This window comes from Musca domestica, unplaced genomic scaffold (genome assembly GCF_030504385.1).
Source record: "Musca domestica strain aabys unplaced genomic scaffold, Musca_domestica.polishedcontigs.V.1.1 32, whole genome shotgun sequence".
Lineage (NCBI taxonomy): Eukaryota > Metazoa > Arthropoda > Insecta > Diptera > Muscidae > Musca > Musca domestica.
The window spans coordinates 5227905-5250034 of NW_026712311.1; the positions used below are offsets into that span (position 1 = coordinate 5227905).

Below are 22130 nucleotides of genomic sequence, written 5' to 3' on the forward strand. Positions count from 1 at the left end.
ATTTTTTAAAGAATATTTTTCAAGAACCCAAAAGCCCAAGAAACGTGGATTTTTTAAAGAATATTTTTCAAGAACCCAAAAGCCAAAGAAACGTGGATTTTTTAAAGAATATTTTTCAAGAACCCAAAAGCCCAAGAAACGTGGATTTTTTAAAGAATATTTTTCAAGAACCCAAAAGCCCAAGAAACGTGGATTTTTTAAAGAATATTTTTCAAGAACCCAAAAGCCCAAGAAACGTGGATTTTTTAAAGAATATTTTTCAAGAACCCAAAAGCCCAAGAAACGTGGATTTTTTAAAGAATATTTTTCAAGAACCCAAAAGCCCAAGAAACGTGGATTTTTTAAAGAATATTTTTCAAGAACCCAAAAGCCCAAGAAACGTGGATTTTTTAAAGAATATTTTTCAAGAACCCAAAAGCCCAAGAAACGTGGATTTTTTAAAGAATATTTTTCAAGAACCCAAAAGCCCAAGAAACGTGGATTTTTTAAAGAATATTTTTCAAGAACCCAAAAGCCCAAGAAACGTGGATTTTTTAAAGAATATTTTTCAAGAACCCAAAAGCCCAAGAAACGTGGATTTTTTAAAGAACATTTTTCAAGAACCCAAAAGCCCAAGAAACGTGGATTTTTTAAAGAATATTTTTCAAGAACCCAAAAGCCCCAGAAACGTGGATTTTTTAAAGAATATTTTTCAAGAACCCAAAAGCCCAAGAAACGTGGATTTTTTAAAGAATATTTTTCAAGAACCCAAAAGCCCAAGAAACGTGGATTTTTTAAAGAATATTTTTCAAGAACCCAAAAGCCCAAGAAACGTGGATTTTTTAAAGAACATTTTTCAAGAACCCAAAAGCCCAAGAAACGTGGATTTTTTAAAGAATATTTTTCAAGAACCCAAAAGCCCAAGAAACGTGGATTTTTTAAAGAATATTTTTCAAGAACCCAAAAGCCCAAGAAACGTGGATTTTTTAAAGAATATTTTTCAAGAACCCAAAAGCCCAAGAAACGTGGATTTTTTAAAGAATATTTTTCAAGAACCCAAAAGCCCAAGAAACGTGGATTTTTTAAAGAATATTTTTCAAGAACCCAAAAGCCCAAGAAACGTGGATTTTTTAAAGAATATTTTTCAAGAACCCAAAAGCCCAAGAAACGTGGATTTTTTAAAGAATATTTTTCAAGAACCCAAAAGCCCAAGAAACGTGGATTTTTTAAAGAATATTTTTCAAGGACCAAAAGTCCACCAAACGTGGATTTTTTAAAGAATATTTTTCAAGGACCAAAAGTCCACCAAACGTGGATTTTTTAAAGAATATTTTTCAAGGACCAAAAGTCCACCAAACGTGGATTTTTTAAAGAATATTTTTCAAGGACCAAAAGTCCACCAAACGTGGATTTTTTAAAGAATATTTTTCAAGGACCAAAAGTCCACCAAACGTGGATTTTCTCAAGAACATTTTTCAAAAACCAAAAGACCAATAAACGTGGATTTTTTAAAAGAATATTTTTCAAGGACCAAAAGTTCAACAAACGTGGATTTTTTAAAAGAATATTTTTCAAGGACCAAAATACCACCAAACGTGGATTTTTTAACAAAATATTTTCCAAGGACCAAAAGTCTACCAAACGTGGATTTTTTAAAAAATATTTTCCAAGGACCAAAAGTCCAAGAAACATGGATTTTTTAAAGAATATTTTTCAAGGACCAAAAGTCCACCAAACGTGGATATTTTAAAAATATTTTTCAAGAACCAAAATTCCATCAAACTTGGATTTTTTAAAGAATATTTTTCAAGGACCCAAAGGCCACCAAACGTGGATTTTTTAAAGAATATTTGTCAAGAGCCCAAAAGTCCACCAAACGTGGATTTTTTAAAGAATACTTTTCAAGGACCAAAAGTCCACCAAACGTGGATATTTTAAAAATTTTTTTCAAGAACCAAAATTCCATCAAACTTGGATTTTTTAAAAAATATTTTTGAAGAACCAAAATTCCACCAAACTTGGATTTTTTAAAAAATATTTTTCAAGGATTAAAAGCCCAAGAAACGTGGATTTTTTAAAGAATATTTTTCAAGGACCAAAAGACCAATAAACGTGGATTTTTTTAAGAATATTTTTCAAGGACCAAAAGCCCAAGAAAGTTGAATTTTTTTAAGAATATTTTTCAAGGACCAAAAGCCCAAGAAATATGGATTTTCTCAAGAACATTTTTCAAAAACCAAAAGACCAATAAACGTGGATTTTTTAAAAGAATATTTTTCAAGGACCAAAAGTTCAACAAACGTGGATTTTTTAAAAAATATTTTTCAAGGATTAAAAGCCCAAGAAACGTGGATTTTTTAAAGAATATTTTTCAAGGACCAAAAGACCAATAAACGTGGATTTTTTTAAGAATATTTTTCAAGGACCAAAAGACCAATAAACGTGGATTTTTTTAAGAATATTTTTCAAGGACCAAAAGACCAATAAACGTGGATTTTTTTAAGAATATTTTTCAAGGACCAAAAGACCAATAAACGTGGATTTTTTTAAGAATATTTTTCAAGGACCAAAAGCCCAAGAAAGTTGAATTTTTTTTAAGAATATTTTTCAAGGACCAAAAGCTCAAGAAACTTGAATTTTTTTAAGAATAGTTTTCAAGGATCAAAACTCCACCAAACGTGGATTTTTTTTTTAAGAATAGTTTTCAAGGACCAAAAGTCCACCAAACGTGATTTTTTAAAGAATATTTTTCAAGGACCAAAAGACCACCAAACGTGATTTTTTTAAAGAATATTTTTCAAGGAATAAAAGCCCAAGAAACATGGATTTTTTAAAGAATACTTTTCAAGGACCAAAAGTCCACCAAACGTGATTTTTTTAAAGAATACTTTTCAAGGACCAAAAGTCCACCAAACGTGATTTTTTTAAAGAATATTTTTCAAGGACCAAAACAACAATAAACGTGGATTTGTTAGAGAAAAAAATTGAATTTTTAAGGAATATTTTCACCCATATAATTGGATTTTTTAAAGAATATTTCTCAAGGACCAATACAACAAAAATCTCGAATTTTTTAAAGGACCAAAAGTCTGTCAAACCTGGATTTTTAAATATTATTTTTTATTATTTTTTAATTTTATTTTCCTTTCAAAGACTACTATGCCACCTATAGAGCTACCATCATCATCATTATCGGCACACATCAAAAAAACCGCACCAAAGCAGAATTCATGAAAAACTTGCCCAGGAAAAATCAATATTTTCATGCCACGAAAAAAAAATATGTAAACAAAATGATGCGATAAAAACACACACAGGCCAAGAAAGCCATGCAGAAAAGAGAAACAACAAGAATTATGGCGATGTAAACAAAATAGCAGAGTATTTGACAATTCAAAAGAATCCTTCTAAAAATAGACAAGCGGTTCTCTCCCTTGCTTCTCGGACTCTCTCTCTAGGTTGGCATTCTCTGTGTGGTGGCTCTGGTGGGATGGTTGCTCGCCGTCGTTTTTCGGTCTTCTCGGGCGAATTTTTCACATTCCGTTTTAGTTTTTCGCAGCTTATCAACGGCAACGGGTGGACCAAAGTGGCAGTGAAAAAAAGTCAGAACGGATTAACGCATTTCGAGACACGCGGCTACGGGAAAAACGGGCAGCAGCACAATAAAAATACTTTTTTTTTTTTTTTTTGTTTCGTATACATCTACACATATACACGCACACACGTAAATTAAATTAAATGTATGTGTATTAACAACTACTAGCCATTCAGTCAACCAGCCAGCCAGTCAGCTAACCAGCCCCAAAGTACCAACCCGCCAGCCATTGAGTGAAAAAATACAAAAACAAGAACAACAAAAGCACCTACGACAACAACGTGTGTGTATGTGCGTGCCCAAAGTGTAACAGTGTGTGTTTGTGTGTGTGTATACAGATATATATATGGCTAGCTGTGAGAGTGTAACAAATCATAGAGGTTGAACGTGGTTTATATATAGAAAATTAACGCACAGCTGAACATCTTTTTATGCTTCGTTTTACAAAAAGTTTTTGTGAAAAAATTTAAGAAAATTATCCGGGAAATTTTCCCTAAAGAAATTCTCAAAAGAAAAGTTTTTATTTTTTAAAAAAAGAAGTGCCAAAAAATCGCTACAAAAATCTCTTTGAAGATCGTGGGGGTGCATGTGAAAGTGAGCTGCACAAAAAAAATTGGATCACATTTTCTCAATTTCCTCTGCGAAACGTGCCCATTTTGCTGATCGTGTCAAAATAAAAAAAATCAAGAAAAGTTGCAAAATTTGAAAAAAAAGAAAGTGTTCCCAAGAAATATTTAAAATTTTGAAGAAAAAATATTCGAAAAATTGCAAATAATTGTCAGTGTTCTCTGTTTTGCGAAAAAAGAAAAATTGATTTGTGCGTGAGTGTGTGTGTGTGAGAAAAGAGGAAAAGCCAGAGCAGCATTACGTTAAGAAAATGCTAGAAAAATGTATTGTTCGTGTGATAAGTTGATGACACATATTTCACTTGTTTTGACCGCATTCCTGCTGTTTTATTTCATCTGCCTGCCACCCAACCTCAATCAAGTGGAAGCCTCGGCCGAGGATGAAGCGTAAGTTGAGACTCAATGTCATGCACTCGGGATCCTGATGCCCGCTATTTTATGTGTGACACCGACACACACACAGAGACACAGTCACTCAGTCACACACCTACATTTGTACTACTTGCCTCTGGGGCGTCACAAAAGCAGCCCACTGGGAGATAATAATATTGTACTCTGTTGCTGGTGTAGTTGTTGTTATTGTTAGTTTTCATTGATGTCATTCAACAGCAACAAAACCAACAAAAAAACATGAAATGGAAAACAACTAGAAAGTCCTTTGAGGACATTATTGTTCGGTTGTTATTGTTGTTGTTTTATCTGGTATTTACATTACCTCCTGAACCTTGTGCGGGTTTCTTTTTGTATTTAATTAAATTTTAGCATTGTTAACAAGATAATAAAAACCCCATCCTCTTCGAAAGGAGGTTGGTATGGGCAGTTAGGGAAATTTGGGTGTGGGAAATAGTTAAGTCCTTTGCCGTTGCATCACTTTTTTTCTGGGAAATATAAAAACTGAATTAATTCTACAAATGGACAGACGAAATGCTTAGGGTCTCTTGAAGTAGAATGGCAAAGAGAGGTCTGCTATAGGTTCAATTTTTGATAGACAGTAGGTTTTGGTAGACTGAAATGTTTTATAAAAATTTTTCAAAAAATATGTTTTATCAGTTTTTAGCAGTTATCCAAGACTTCTATCAAAAGAACCCCTGCTGAAGATATCTTGAGAGAAAGTATGCCTTTTTAAGTTCTCCCATCTCAAAAAAAAATCTTATAGTGTAATATATCCCTCATCTATTGAATTGAAGGCTCGAAATAGTTTATTGTAACCAGAGCACAGATTTGCTTTGTTTTTATACGCAGGTGAAACTTACTCTTCTGCGGGAGTGCTCGAAAAGAAGTAGATTCCGAGCCACGGGAAAACAAGCAAAAAATTCTACCTCGTGTTCAAGTGAATGTAAAGAATGTCTTAAAGTCGGGCGGGGCCGACTTTATGATACCCTACACCACTTTGCTAATTTAGTAGAGCTCCACATAACAATTAAAAGTTTTTATGCACAATTAATTTGAAATCGGATGAAGATATACATGGGAACTATATCCAAATCTGAGCCGATCTCGATAAAATTTGGCAAAAATATTTCTGACCTGTATTTGACATATCTGAATATCGTTGTTGCGGAGTGCATATTACGACTGTGGGAAACAAATATAACAAATGGGATGAAAAATATATATGGGAGCTATAGCTATATCTGAACCGATCTTCAACAAATTTCCCTAAATATTGTTGTTATAGAGTGCATATCACAGCAGCGGAGGGCCAAAAATAACAAATCAGAAGAACAATATATATGGGAGCTATAGCTATATCTGAACCGATTTCGATCAAATTTGGTATACTTATTTGCAGGCCTAATTCGGATGTATGTGCAAAATTCCATACTATTCGGGCTGATATTACACGTTTGGTGCACAATAAAAGGCAAATAAGACGAAGATATATATGGGAGCTACATCTAAATTTTTACCGATTATCTCCAATTTCAATAGGGTTCGTCCTTGGGGCAAACAAATGATTTGTGCAAAATTTTATCTGGATAGGGCGTTAAATGCAATCTTTACTTTGTTTACAAAAATACATGGACAGACGGACGGACGGACAGACGGACGGAATGTGATTCTATGCAGATCATCAAAAGGAACTATGGGTCTATCTCGTTTCCTTTTGCCTGTTACAAACAAATGCACAAAGACATAATACCCTGACCACTTTGTGGTGTAGGGTATAAAAATGCAAGTGGCCGAATGTCTTCAAACTGCACACATCGCAATATTTTTACTAACCCAATGTCTGGTGCGAAGATGGAATATATCGGTCCACTCCATCAAGTACCTTCCCCACAAAGGGTTAAAATTCAGACTCCATTCAGACATCTCAATATTTCTATCAACCCAAGATTTGTTATAAAGTTGGTAGAGATCGTACCCTGGTACCTCCCCCATAAAGGGTCAACATTTTGAATAACCAAACGATTATAAAATCCAAAATAAGCATCCAATTCTTACATCCCATTACTAACACAAGTTCTGCTGTAAAGATGAAATGTGTCGGTCAACTCTTTTTGGTACATCCCCACCGAAAGGGTCAAAGTTTTAAATACCCATGAAGCTCATAAAACGCGAAATTAAAATCCGATTCCATTCGTAATTGGTACATCTCAATATTTCCATAAACGGAAGGTCTGTTATAAATATGGTACAGATCTGATCATTTCTTCTGGTACCTCCCCCACATAGGGTCCAAGATTCTTGAAAAACAAAACGCTCATAGAAAGCAGTGGGCCAATATTTTCCATGTTCCCTTCTGACCTAAGTCTGATATAAACATTGCCATGGGCCAAGTGGACCATATCGGATGTATGATTATTTTCCTGATTATATGATTATTTTTTTCAATATAGGCAAAAATATTGAAATGTAAAAAATTTAAGAAAATCGGACATTTATTTCTTTCATTAATGCAGTTTTTATTAATCAAAATTTTACATACATACTTCGGGCAGTCCCCTCTCTCACTATGAAAATTTTATGATTTGTTTTTGCAAAATTTCGTACCCTTTATGGGGGAGGTAGTAGAACTAGATCTATGTATGGTAATAATATTACCATGTATCAAGTATGGACAAACTCGCATTCTCCATTCGAAAGTTATCTTTCGCACAGACAGACTGACGACGGACATGGCTAGAAAGTCCCCAGTCGACGGATTTCACCCAAAGAGACATAGGCTCCAAAACCGTCCTTTCAATGGAGCTCTAACGCTCAAGGTTTAAAGTGACTTTGAAGATTAAAATATCTGGTACCTTTGACGTTGCACAATTTATTTGTGGAAAGGTTTTGACCAGATTGAAGCCCTCTCCGCCTGGTCATACATCCTTTTCATTGCCTCCTTTCGTGGTAACTATCTGCAGAAGATCCTGAAAACCACTGGAAGAGTTGGAACTTCATATATTCATAATGAGAAGTAAGAAAGGCTGATTTTAGTTACCCAAAAGATCGCCATTGAACACATTCTACCCATCGAAGGACATTTGGAGGCTGTTTTATACCAAACAATCCTTATGGATATTTCCACTGTAGATAAAGGTTTTCTAACTCAACATTGAGTTAGTAGTACTGTTTCTGGTTTCCATAGATAAAAAATCATCCAGACGTCCCCTTAAAACGTCTTCCATTTATAAGGGACAATGTAGTCTTTACTTGAAATGCCTTCAATATCGAAAATATATAAAAAGGGATCTTCAGGAAATCATCTGAATATTGAAGTTTTCGACCCTTAATTTAAATAATACCTTCGTAGGCTTTCTTCAAACGCTTTCTATTTCAAAAGCCCCTCGAAACCGTTATGTATTGCCTTATAGAAGGCGAAGTTTTTTTCAAAGACCTCCGTGAAAATTCTATATATAGAGGGCCTCAGGTAGGTGTATTCCAATACAGATCTTTTGTATATAGAGAAGGTGTCTTCAATGAAAGCCCAGAGATCCATCCTAAATTCCATAATTTTAAAATTTTTGCAACCAAACTTAAAACATATGAGACATACCTTCGGAACTTTTCTTTTGATGCAAACTTTGTACATTTTCATCTCACTAAGGTTCGGTGTAAATTTGGACTATCATCTCATGTGGTATCATTTAAATCTTAGAATGCTTAAAATGAACCTTTGCGGTTCAGTCCACAGTTTGACTTGAAGGAACTAAAACTAAAACAAGTAAAAAACATTACTTATCCACCTTATCCTAAGGAAACACTATAACCAATTATGACCCACAAATACCAATTTTTAGACTTATTCGAGGGAAAATGTGGCGAAAATCATCAAAATACCGAATATCGGGAGGTACCGCTATATAGGGCTATACAAAAGCGTGGATCTGTACATACAATATTTCGCCAATGGAGCTAGAACTCATGACCAACAAATTCCAAATCCGTGATAAAATGTGACAAAAACCACCAAAATACCGAATTTCGGAAGCGTGGATCTATACATGCGAAGTTTCGCCACCGTAGCTAGAAACCATTATGACCCACAAATACCAATGTTCAGACAAATCCGTGAAAAAGTGTGGCAAAAATTATCAAAATACCGAATATCGGGATGTACCGTTATATGGGGACTATACCAAAACGTGGACCGATATATCTCATTTTCAATACCAACCATCCTAGAAGCAATAAAAATTATTTAGCTAAATTTGCTTATGATGAATATATATACCTTCTGGGGTCTACCTTTCCAAGGTGGAGGGTATAAAAAATGCGTTTTATTGATTTGGGCTACATTTTATAAACCAAATTGGTCAGGATTATATGATAGATCAAATTTGTATCTTTTATGGACTATCTGGGTTTCTTTGGTATTATCCTTTTCGTACACGTGGAGATTTCAAGCTTATTTCTATTCTCCACTTTTTAGCGAAAGCCTCCAAAATCTCCAAAATGAAAGGCTGTCATTATGTGGGGGAAGATCTTTCAGGTTTATATAACACTGTGCAGCAAAGTTGAAATCATGTTGAAACTCATGTCTGCGAGGGAGGAAAAAATTGTGAATAATGACATGTTATGCATTAGTGATCGGTTTTCACAATTGAATACCCGATTAAAAAATTTTGACTAGTCCTTCAATAGTTATATAATTGCCATAGATATCGTTATTACGTATATCTTATAGTATAAAGGTTTTCGGGAATGCTCGTAAGTAAGGTTTTCGACAATGATCGGTAAAAAGAAAAAAAGGACAATAAAGACATGACAGCACCGTATTCTTACAGCAAAGGACCCTATCAAAAATCTTCAGAGCGAAGAATTTGTAGAATTTCAAAAAATTTCATTCAAAAGTGTCATTATTGGAGGGGCGTGGGAATGTGAAAATGGACAAAAAATATCCGATAAGTAACTATATCAGGGGGGTTCCCGGCCCCCTAACCCCCATCCCGCGTACGTCCCTGCCAAATTTGGAGTCGGGTCAAAAACTTCTCGACTCTGAAGCCCTGCTAATATCATGAAAATATTTAGATGAAAATAAATCAATAGTTTCATTAACAGGCTCATTGAATATATATACGTTGATTTTTAAGGATTTTGAAGAACTTATTAGAAGGAGCACATGACAAGTAAAAGTTAATATATATTTTTTTTTTTTTTGGATTTTTTTTACAAAATTTTAAAAGTAATTTCAGATGAATTTCTTAAGAAACCACCATCGTACTGATAAATGCATTTTTTTAAATGATTTTTATGAACTCGGATACCAATCATCCCATTTTGACGCTATCTAAACCTGTCGATCCATATATTATTCCCATCATTTCTGTAGTTGTAAATCTAAAAAGTCATAATTTTGACAAATCTATCCCCGGAATTATGGCCAAGTTCTTTTTAATTGCCTTTCTCTCTGTTTTTATTTCTTTGATGAGCTAATTCTAAAATAAACTAATTTTAAGTAGAATTATTTTAATGGCCCTCTGGTGTATAATTCAAAACAAAAAAGACAGAAAAAACATTGAGACTATCAATTTATTTTTTTATGAATTACTTGGGCCAAAATGTGTTTTTCGTTTATTTTCGGCTGTTGTTGTTTTTGTGTTTTACACAAATAAAGTAAATCCCTTGATTCAGACAATTCAATTTCCCATTGTTTGTTTAATTCATTTGAGTGGTGGGGTTCTCTGTTTTTTGTTTTTCTTACAAAGAATAAAAAAACAACAAAACCAGAAGACGCATCAAAGCGTTTACAACAACAATTTGTTAACATATTCGTCTAGAGAATGTGTGTGTCTATAATGCAGATATACATACGAACATACATATGTATCTATAAATGAATGTATTGAAATAGCACGACCGACAAATATTTCAGTTCATATATAACAAATGGGCAAAGCGACAGACAAACAGCCAGCCAGCCAGACAAACATACGTATAGCATGGGGCTTGCTAGCCAACCCAAAAACAAGGCAGCAGCAGCATCATCATCAAACATGATCTGAATCTCGAAATGAAAAAAAAAACAAAAACTTAAAGACACAGACATTATAGCTAGTGACCATTTAATAGCATCTGATATTGAGGCGATCGCAGACGATCTCTAAGTACCGCTTCCTGTCTTTGTAGCAAAACGAAAAAGAAACATTTAATAAAAAATAATAAAATGGGATACTGTTTTGGTTTATGGCACAATTAAAAGTATAAACATATATATTTAAATTTATGAAATCATGGTGATTTTTTTATTGAAATTACTATTTTTTTAAAAAGACCATCAAAATAAAAAAGTGCATTTTTTAAAGAATATTTTCCAAAGACCAAAACACCAATAATCATCGATTTTTTAAAGAATATTTTTCAAGGACCAAAAGTCCAATAAACGTGGATTTTTTTTGGAGAATATTTTCAAGGACCAAATCATCGATATTTTAAAGAATATTTTTCAAGGACTAAAAGTCCAATAAACTTGGACTTTTTAAAGAATATTTTCAAGGACCAAAAGGCCAATAATCAACGATTTTTGGCGGAAAAATTTTCAAGGACCAAAAGACCTATAATCATCGATTTTTTAAAGAATATTTTTCAAGCACCAAAAGACCAAACATGGATTCTTTAAAGATTATTTTGAAGGACCAAATCAATCGTGGATTCTGTAAAAAATATTTTTAGGGACCAAAAGATCACCAAATGTGGATTTTTTAAAGAACATTTTCCAAGAACCAAAAGATCAATAAACGTGGATTTTTTAAAGAATATTTTTAAGGACCAAAAGACCAATAAACGTGGATTTTTTAAAGAATATTTTTCAAGGACAAAAAGACCACCAAACGCGGATTTTTTAAATAATATTTTTCAAGGACCAAAAGATCAATAAACGTGGATTTTTTAAAGAATATTTTTCAAGGACCAAAAGATCAATAAACGTGGATTTTTTAAAGAATATTTTTTAAGGACCAAAATATCAATAAACGAGAATTTTTTAAAAAATATTTTTCAAGGACCAAAAGATCAATAAACGTGGATTTTTTAAAGAATATTTTTAAGGACCAAAATATCAATAAACGTGAATTTTTTAAAAAATATTTTTCAAGGACCAAAAGATCAATAAACGTGGATTTTTTAAAAAATATTTTTCAAGGACCAAAAGATCAATAAACGTGGATTTTTTAAAGAATATTTTTAAGGACCAAAAGATCAATAAACGTGGATTTTTTAAAGAATATTTTTCAAGGAATAAAAGCCCAAGAAACGTGGATTTTTTAAAGAATATTTTTCAAGGACCAAAATTGCATCAAACGTGACTTTTTTAAAGAATATTTTTCAAGGGCCAAAAGACTACCAAACCTGTATTTTTTAAAGAATATTTTTCAAGGAACAAAAGACCACCAAACGTGGATTTTTTAAAGAATAGTTTTCAAGGAATAAAAGCCCAAGAAACGTGGATTTTTTAAAGAATAGTTTTCAAGGACTAGAAGATCAATAAACGTGGATTTTTTAAAGAATAGTTTTCAAGGACTAGAAGATCAATAAACGTGGATTTTTTAAAGAATAGTTTTCAAGGACTAGAAGATCAATAAACGTGGATTTTTTAAAGAATAGTTTTCAAGGACTAGAAGATCAATAAACGTGGATTTTTTAAAGAATAGTTTTCAAGGACTAGAAGATCAATAAACGTGGATTTTTCAAAGAATATTTTTCAAGTACCAAAAGACAAATAAACGTGGATTTTTCAAGGAATATTTTTCAAGTACCAAAAGACAAATAAACGTGGATTTTTCAAGGAATATTTTTCAAGGACCAAAAAACCAATAAATGTGGATTTTTAAAAGGATATTTTTTAAGGACCAAAAGACCAATAAACGTGGATTTTTTAAAGAATATTTTTCAAGTACCAAAAGACAAATAAACGTGGATTTTTCAAGGAATATTTTTCAAGGACCAAAAGACCAATAAACGTGGAGATTTTAAAGAATAGTTTTCAAGGACTAGAAGATCAATAAACGTGAATTTTTCAAAGAATATTTTTAAAGGACCAAAAGACAAATAAACGTGGATTTTTTAAAGAATATTTTTCAAGGACCAAAAGACCAATAAACGTGGAGATTTTAAAGAATAGTTTTCAAGGACTAGAAGATCAATAAACGTGGATTTTTCAAAGAATATTTTTCAAGGATCAAAAGACAAATAATCAACGATTTCTTAAAGAATTCCTTGTCAAGGATCAAAAGACAAATAATCAACGATTTTTTTAAATAATTCATTGTCAAGGATCAAAAGACAAATAATCAACGATTTTTTTAAATAATTCATTGTCAAGGATCAAAAGACAAATAATCAACGATTTTTTTAAATAATTCATTGTCAGGGATCAAAAGACAAATAATCAACGATTTTTTTAAATAATTCATTGTCAGGGATCAGGAGACCAATTAACGTCAATTTTTTTTAAAGAATAGTTTTCAAAGACCAATAATCAACAATTTGTTAAAGAATATTTGCCAAGGACAAACATAACAATAATTAATAATTTTTTAAGGGCCAAAATACCAATAATCTATGGTTTTTCAAGGACCAAAAGGCCATTGAACGTGGATTTTTATACCCTCAGCCATATGGCTAAAGAGGGTATGTATCATTTGATACGGCCAAAACGTGCCTAGTCGAAATAACGGGTTAAGACACTAGTTCTTTTTGGACCAAATCCGTTTCAGGACATTTGAAGTCGATCTAGCGAGGTCCGTCCGCACATCCGCCCGTCTGTCTGTCTGGCTGGTGCGCACGTTAACTCTCGAAGGGTGTATCCTATTTTGTCCAAACTTGCCAAATCGTAATATTATTATCAATCCTAGATCGTGTTCGGAGACGGGCAATATCGATCCAGTCCTTTTGGTGCCTCCCCCACAAAAGGTCAAAATTTTCAACAAAAAAAATATTTTACTGCTCACAAAGAGAAAGGATAATCCAATGTTGCTCCAATTTTGCAAATCCTAATATTTGCATCAGAGCTAGGTCAGGTGCAAAAATGGACAATGTTGGTCCGCTCCATCAATTACCTCCCCCACAAAGGGTCAAAGTTTTGAATAGCCAAAACGATCATAAAATCCGAAAGAAGAATCTGGTTCCCTTCATATTTCATACATCATATTATTTCTACAAAATAAGATCTGCTGTGAAGACGGAATATATAGGTTCATTCCTTCTGGTACCTCGCCCACAAAGCATCAAAATTTTTAATATCCTTGAATCTCATAGAATTGGAAATTAAGATCCGAATCCAATCAGATTAATTGCATCTTAATATTTCCATTAACACAAGATCTGTTATAAAGGTAGTAGAGATTGGACCATTCTTTCTGGTACCTCCACCACAAAGGGTCAACGAAACAACCAAAACGATCATAAAATCTGAAACAAGCATCCGTTTCTCTTTATATTTTACATGTCCCATTATTTCTACAAACACAAGATCTGCTATGAAGATGGGATATATCGGTCCACTCCATCAAGTACCTTACCCACAAAGCGGCAAAATTTTGAATATCCATGAAGCTCATAAAATCCATCCGATTTCATTCAGACTTGGTACATCTCAATATTTCCATCAAAACAAGATCTGTTATAAAAATTATAGAGATCGAACTATTTATTCTGGTACCTCCCCCATATAGGGTTCAAGATTTTGAAAAACAAAACGCTCAAAGAAAGCGAATTAAGCATCCAATACTCTTCAACTTACTTACTTATTTCACACTTACAAACATTTTTGCAAACATAAGATCTGTTGTAAGGAGGATATATATCTGCGGACCCCTTCTCCACAATTTTTAATACTTTTATCTGTCACAACTTGCGAAACAAGCCAGCGCTTCTTCACAACATAACAAAAGTCAAAATATTTTTAAATAATCGAACATATGGCTCTGTATATGCTTGCAATGTTACAAAAAATATGCGAAAATTGTTTACGGAAGAAGAAAATCTCCATCAGCTCTACAGGCTTACTTTGAAAAGTCGATGCGCCCAAAACGAGACACTGTTCGGTGCGTTGGTCTAGAGGTATAATTGGGTGATATTTCATCGAAAATAAGCAAGGAGTGATCTTTGGACCATGTGCCGAAGATTCACTCGATCTTCAAAGAAAAATACATTTGCGGACCCTTTATAATTTGGTCATTTTCGTAGATCATATCCAGGCCATGTTTTTGCTATGTACATACAATCTCAAATAATTGAAATCACTCACATTCGTATGATAGGGTATTCACCTGCAATAACGTAATCGAAAGACATCATTTCACACGATATAATATAGATTTTGTTTTTTGTTGTATTTTTTGTTTTTCCCACAAATTTTGAATGAATGCAATCAAAAAATATATAAATATGAATGCATAAATGTGTAAATATATACATTCATTCGAAAGATATGTGTACAAACACATTTTAGCTATTTCTTAATCAGGAGCCATAGGAAACTGGCGGGGAAAAAATAAACAAAATAATGGAATTGCCCAAGTGATTCATAACATAATTGTAATGTTTGAGTTTAAATACCCCTAACATGGAATGGAGGGTATATTAAAACTTTCCATTCACTTGTAACCCTTCTCAATAATGAGTGTTTTTGCAAAAAAAAAAACAAGAATGTTGCAAGAATATTATTTAGCGATGGAAGACATTATGAAGTTTATCCAAGGCTAATCTGCATATAAGGACTCTGAAGTCATCCTTGGTTTTTGTGGGAGTTGGAGGATTTTAGAGCCGCTTATGCCGTTATATTGCTACAGGGTTTGGAAGTTCAAAATTTATAAGGGTATCTTTTTCAAGGGCGGAAACTTTAAAGTATGGGTCGATATCATCCATCTTCGCCCCCCGACTTTAGCTTCATAAAAATATTATGATATGCCAAGGATAGACATTTTCGGATACGGATCAATGAGTTTTCCTATTCTTAAAGAAGAAGAACCTCTTAAAAAATTTCACTATAATGTTGTTTGGAGTACTAAATAAAGTTCACACTATTTTAAGCTCTTACATTATGCTTCTGGAAATTTCCTATATTGATAAACCCCCATGCATTTGTTCGTTAAATGGATTTCGTAAATTTCTTTAAAATTTGGAAAAAGTGGACGATTATATATCCCCATTCCTCTTGGAATTTTTTAAGGTCCACAATACATAATGAAGTTATTAAATAAGTTAGACCTAACTTAGTAAATAAATTAAAATGATATATTTTCAAAAAGCCTTGAGGAAATTTCCGGAAAAATATCACAATTATGTATATCACGTTTAAATATCTTAAGAACGTTAAAAAATTTCTGGGAAAATTTCAAACCAATCAATTTTTCAGACCTTCACAAAAATTCCGAAAAAAGTCCATGCTTATATAACTTGAGCCGGTTCGGGAAATTGTTAAATAAGAGTCCTAGTTTAAATTTTTTACGGACTTTCAGAAAAAATATGGAAAAGTCCAGGCGTATAAATCAAAAATATTTGAAATTTTCTCTAGGAATTTGTGAAAAAAAAAACTTCCGATTAATTAATCCTTAAAATTAAACATGTAAAAATGCAGCTAAGACCAGCCGGGCCGAGGCTGTAGTACCCATTACGACCTTCAAATACCAAATTTGAAAGAATTCTAATGAATAATTTCGCTAAAATCATCAAAATACGGGCTATACGAAGACGTAGACCTGCATACTAAATTTTTTGTCGTAGGCTGTAACACCCATTACGAATATCAAATACGAAATTTGTTACAATTCCGGTGAAAAATGTCGCTAAAATCATGAAAATACCGAATATCGGGAGGTACCGTTATATGGGGGCTATACGAAAACGTGGACCTACATGACCCATTTACGAACTTAACATGCCTGCTGGTAAATTATGCGTGTATGCAAAATTTTAGATAGATAGTGAAAGATAGTGTGATTACAACAGATAGACGGACATCACATCACTAGAACTTTACGCTGATCCAGAATACATATACTTTGTAGGGTCTACTATAAATATTTCGAGAAGTTACAAACGGAATGACAATGTTAATCCATAGAATGGAGGATATAAATGGAGGGTATAAAAAATTGGAAAATCGATGTTTAGGCTTTGAAGACTTCGAGAATTTTCCCTAGAAGATTTTAGAAAAAAATCAAAAAAATCAGACTTATAATTTTGGAAACGTTAATGATTCGTGTTTAAAAAAAAGATTTCACTCTTGTATATTAAAAGCCCTTTCTAATTTCTAAAAAAATTTACGCTCGTATGTCGATGACCTAAAACATAGCCATATTGAAACTTTTTTGAAAAAAAAAAAAAAACACGAACATTAGGATCCTCAAAAATTGTATGGCAAAACATTTGGAAAAATTCGCACTTATATATTAAAAACCCTCAGAAAAAAAATTTGAGAAAAATGCACTTTTTTGTTCTTTGAAATACTGACAATTGTTAAAGGAAATTTTGAGAAAAAAGCCCACGATTATATATTTCAAGGACCTTCAAATATTTTCCGGAAATATCCACGATTACATAATTTTAATTTTTATACTAAAATACCAAATATACGGAGCTTCCGCTATATGTGCTATATTACAGCAGTCTTCTGACACAAAAGACAGATCCCATCGCAGACTAAAAATGCTGAAGTTTAGGCGAAAAGTGGCTAAAATCATCACGGAAACAATAGCAATACGTGAATCTATGTATACAGTGATCTGCCACAGAAGGTAGAACCCATTGCGAAGCCTAAATACCGAATTTTAAACAATTTCGCTTCAAAAATGTGGCTTAAATCATACAAATACCGAATATAGGAAGGTACTGTTATATGGGGCTACAGGAAAACGTGGTCATTTAAGAACTTAGCCTGTCTACTGACAAAATACACATATGTGCAAAATGTTAGCCTACTATCTCAATTCATTCGAAAGATGGCATGAGGAAGACCGGCAGACGGACATCGCTAAATCGACTTAGAATTTTATGCTGATCAAGAATAAGGCTCACATGAGTATTTCGAGGACTTTCACACGAAATGGCTGAGTATAACAATTTCGGGAAAAAATTACGATTATATATCCAAAGGACATTTGGGAAAAATCTGGAAAAAATCTACAATCTTCAGAAAATTCCGAGAAAAATTCCCCATTTTTAAATTTTAAAAAGGTCTTTAGAAAAGTTCAGAAAAAAACATGTTGATATATCTTGAGGGCACTGTTTTTGAGGTACCCTTCGAAAATGTATGGCAAGAGTTAAAGATTATATATCTTAATAACCTTATTAAAGTTTGTAGAAAAGCCTATAGTTCCTCTTTAAAATTTTCAGAATTTAATTTAGGAACTTTTGGAAAAATTCGAACTTTTTCGATGTCAAAAACTTGAAAAAAGTTGTAGGAAAATACCATACTTACACATATCATAAGGAACTTTAAACAATTTATGGGGAAATTATGCGGTAATATATCTTGAGGATCTGTAGAAAAATTCTGGAAAAATCAACGCATATGTTGCCCAGAGAATGTTTCTAAAATTCCCCAGATGAAGTCCACAAATATTGTCTTAAAGTGGCTTTGAAAAATTCAAGATGAAGTCCTCTTTTACGTTGCTTAAAGAATTGCAGATATTTCCTGAAAAATGCATTTTCAAGACCTTTAGAATTTTTCTCAAAACATCTAGTCTAATTATCCCTGGAGCCATCTAGAAATCTCGTATAGGGTTTTCCCTAAAAAAAATTCCAAATAAAAGCCACAATTCAATTGTTTTTAGATCTCTTGGATAGTCTTGAAAGTTTCAATAAAGTTCCTAGAGATATACAAATAATGGAATTACGTCTTATAGTTGGAAACTTTCTAGAAGAAATCTTCTGAAATTTTCTAGAAATTTTAAAAAATTATCCTCTAATTATTTCCTTAAAGTCTTCTAGAAATGGAAAATTCTATCCACGTTCTGATAGTGTTATCTGATAGCAGATGTCATGGCAAAACAATTTGTGTTGAATTAAATGCTGAGTCCCCAAACCGCCCGGTCTCCTCTCCCCAAATCTGTTCAACATGTTGAAAAAATTCAATAAAATTGATTAAAACATCAAAAGATATATGTACTTGGTGTTGAGATCCCCCGCCCCATCGCTCCTCCCTACACATCCGAGTTCTCATCTATCAAACAAAAGAAGAAGGCACCCACCTTGTGGGTGCCCAGTATTTCATCAAAAGCCCCGTACTATAATGAGAAGGAAAACAACAACAAAAAATAGTGAAAATGGTAAATGAAAGACCTGGGGGCAAAGGGGGGGGTGAAAAGGTGGAAAACTGAATAAAAAACAAAAACACAAATCAGAAAAAAAATTGCTAGAGAACAATGTGCTGATGTTCTTGTTCAAATTCTCATTTGCATCATTCGGCAGCAGCAGCATCAACAGCACCTATCCATGCTGGTCTGGTGATGACAAATACATGGCTGGGATAGACGCACACACATACCTTAGCAGAAACATATGCATGTGTGTGTGTATGATTGTCAAACTTGATGCTTAGCACATTCATTCATATAAGCAAAATAATATATAACAATAAAAATAAAACTAAAAGAAAAATTAAAAAAAAAAGAAACAAAAATCAAGACAGAAACTACAAATGTAATATGGACGAATATAGAGAGTGATAAATGTCAAGGAAAAGCAGGAAATTTAAATGACATTTAAAGAGTGAGGTAAACAAAACATTGGCCAAGAGAGCCATCAAAATATATAGAGAGAGAGAGCCATATCACAATGAGACGAATTTGTTTAGCAAAACATAAAGCGAAAAAAAACATTTTTTATTTTCGGAAATTTTGAAATATAATAGAAAAACAACAACAAAAAAGAGCACATAAACAATTGACGCAGGAAAATGACAAGAATGTGTGCTGTTGTGTATGTGTGTAAATAACATCCACTTGCTCTCCTCGCAAACCAAACACGTGCATTGCTTTTCTACGGCGAAGTATGAGAAGAAAGAAGAAAAGAGACGAGGCAATGCAAATGCGGCTAGGATAGCCTGGGTGGCGTATAACAAACAAACAACTTGTTGCTCATTCGCATTCATCACCGACCACCCGACTACTTGTAGAAAGGCTTGTCATCATCAGCATTGCCATGGACTGCAATGGTGTGAGAGTGTTTGTGTGTGTGTGTTTGTCTGTGTTGGTGCTATCTTTTTTTATTTAATATTGGTGCTTTTGTTTTGGTGTTAATGACACGTTTGCTGGCTTTTCCACACAAAAATAAATGTAGCCTGGTAGCGTGCTAATTGTTTGGGAAATTTCAAACTAGGTCAAATGGATGACATGTTGGCTGTCTATAAACAACAATTGTTTAAAATGCAAACAATTATAAATAATTTAAATTAGAATGAATTTATGGATAGTTTAGTTGAAAAGTTATAAATGTTGTTTAAGGAAATGATGGAAATGTACCAGAGAAAAACTCTCTATGTCCTGAATTTGCATTTGGCAAATAAGAGCGATCTTTTAAGCAGCCTAAGCTTATTTTTTTATTTTTAAGCAAAAACTTGGAATGTAAGCAAATTACCTTCTGCATTACTAGTAGGTTGAACATATTGGATTATTCATAAAACAAATAAAATAGTATCAGTAGGTTTTACCGACAGATGGGGTATACAGCCTTGACTTCAAACTGTTGACTCTTTATGAAGGAGGTTCCGGTTCCAATATTGACAATTTCGTTGCTGAACTAATACTGATATAAATATTGCAATGTGGTGGATTTGGACTATATCGACTATTTCCTGAAATATGCGTGAGGTAACAGATATAGCGGACCAAAGTATTCCATTTTTATACATCATCTAATACAGATAAAAATTGTGGTATGTACAAAATGTGCAGACCTTGGCTTAATACAAATATTGTGACGTGTGTGTAGTTTGAAGAGGATCGGATGCTTATTTCGGATTTTTTGATGGATTTGGTTATTCAAAACTTTGACCCTTTGTGGGCTAGGTACCAGAATCGAATCGGATGTTAATTTCGTGTTTTATGTGTTTCATGAATATTCAAAATGTTGACCCTTTATGGAGGTGTATTTGATGTCCATTTTCGTATTTGACCTGGCACTGATGCAATTATTAGGATTCATATGGCTAAGGGTATAAAAATACAATGATATAAAATTCGGATGCATTTGTATATACCTAAATAGAATATTTAAAATTAGAAAATAGTGGAGATTTACTAATGAAAAAAGAAAGTCCTCTATGGTTTTAAAAGTAAAGACAGACTATCAAAAAAGGTTCCTACTTCAGATGGACCAAAACCCACACATTCTCAATAATGGCGTAAAATAATTGGAAAATCGGATTAAAGCATATCAATTAAAGCTCAAAATATATCTATATAGGCGACAAGGCTGAAATTAAAATCTTGAAATTTTGCATGTTGGTCATTGGAACAATAAGTCCTTCGAACAATAAGTTCACTCAAAGTAATAAAATTGAATCCATTGTATTGGCCAAACGGATAGAGGTAGAATAGATGGATTGGTGAATGATAGATTGACTAAATATTTTTTCTACCCTCAGCCATATGGCTAGAGAGGGTGTATATTATTTTATACGTGCCTAATCGAAATAACGGTTTTAGACCCTAGGTCTCTTTAGATCAAATCCGTTTCAGGCCATTTGGAGTCGATCTAGCGATGTCCGTCCGTCCGTCTGTCTGTCTGCTGGATGGTGCGCATGATAACTCTCGAATGGAGTATCCGATTTGGTCCAAACTTAGTACATTGTCAAACTTCGATCGAGTTCGGAGATGGGAAATATCGGCCCACTCTTTGTGGCACTTCCCCCACAAAAGGTCGAAAATTTAAAAAAATATATATTTCCAACTTTGCAAATCCTAATATTTGCATCAAGGCTAGGTCTAGGTGCGGACTAGGCGCGATGTGCAATATCGGGCCACTCCAACAAGTATCTTCCCGCAAAGGGTCAAAATGTTGAATAATTACAACTCTTATAAAATGTGATGTAAGGGTCCGATTGTCTTCAAATTTCACACATCCCAATACTTTTGTCAACCCACGGTCTTATCTTAAGATGCACAATATCGGTCCACTCCTTTTGCTACTTCCCCCACAAAAGGTCGAAATTTTCAAAAAAAATATTTTTTTTGCACAGAAAGAATAATCCGATTTTGCTACAACTTTGAATATCCTAATATATTAGCACTGATGCGCTAGGTCAGGTGTGAAAATGAACAATATCGGTCCACTCCATCAAGTACCTCTTCTACACATGGTCAAAATGTTTAATAATTACAACATGTGATGTAAAAGTCCGATTTAGGTCTAGTGTTAAGATGGGCAAAATCGGTCCATTCCTTCTGGTACCTCTCCCCAAGTGGTCGAAATTTGCAAAAAAAATCAGTAACCGTGAAACTCATAGAAGGGGAAATTAACAGCCGATTCCATTCAGACTTGGCAACAATATTTCAACA

The 22130-nt window shown here is 33.3% G+C and overlaps 1 protein-coding gene across 2 annotated transcripts in view; it reads left to right on the top strand.

The window, feature by feature from the left end:
* Window positions 1-3541: 3541 nt before the first annotated feature.
* LOC101889654 (voltage-dependent calcium channel subunit alpha-2/delta-3) overlaps window positions 3542-22130 on the top strand; it is a 32167-nt gene continuing 13578 nt past the window's right edge. For both annotated transcript variants that reach the window (XM_059125176.1, XM_011296175.3), the window contains exon 1: window positions 3542-4587. In XM_059125176.1, the coding sequence (XP_058981159.1) occupies window positions 4463-4587 (125 nt within the window). In that variant the 5' untranslated portion in view covers window positions 3542-4462. The remainder of the gene's footprint in view (window positions 4588-22130) is intronic.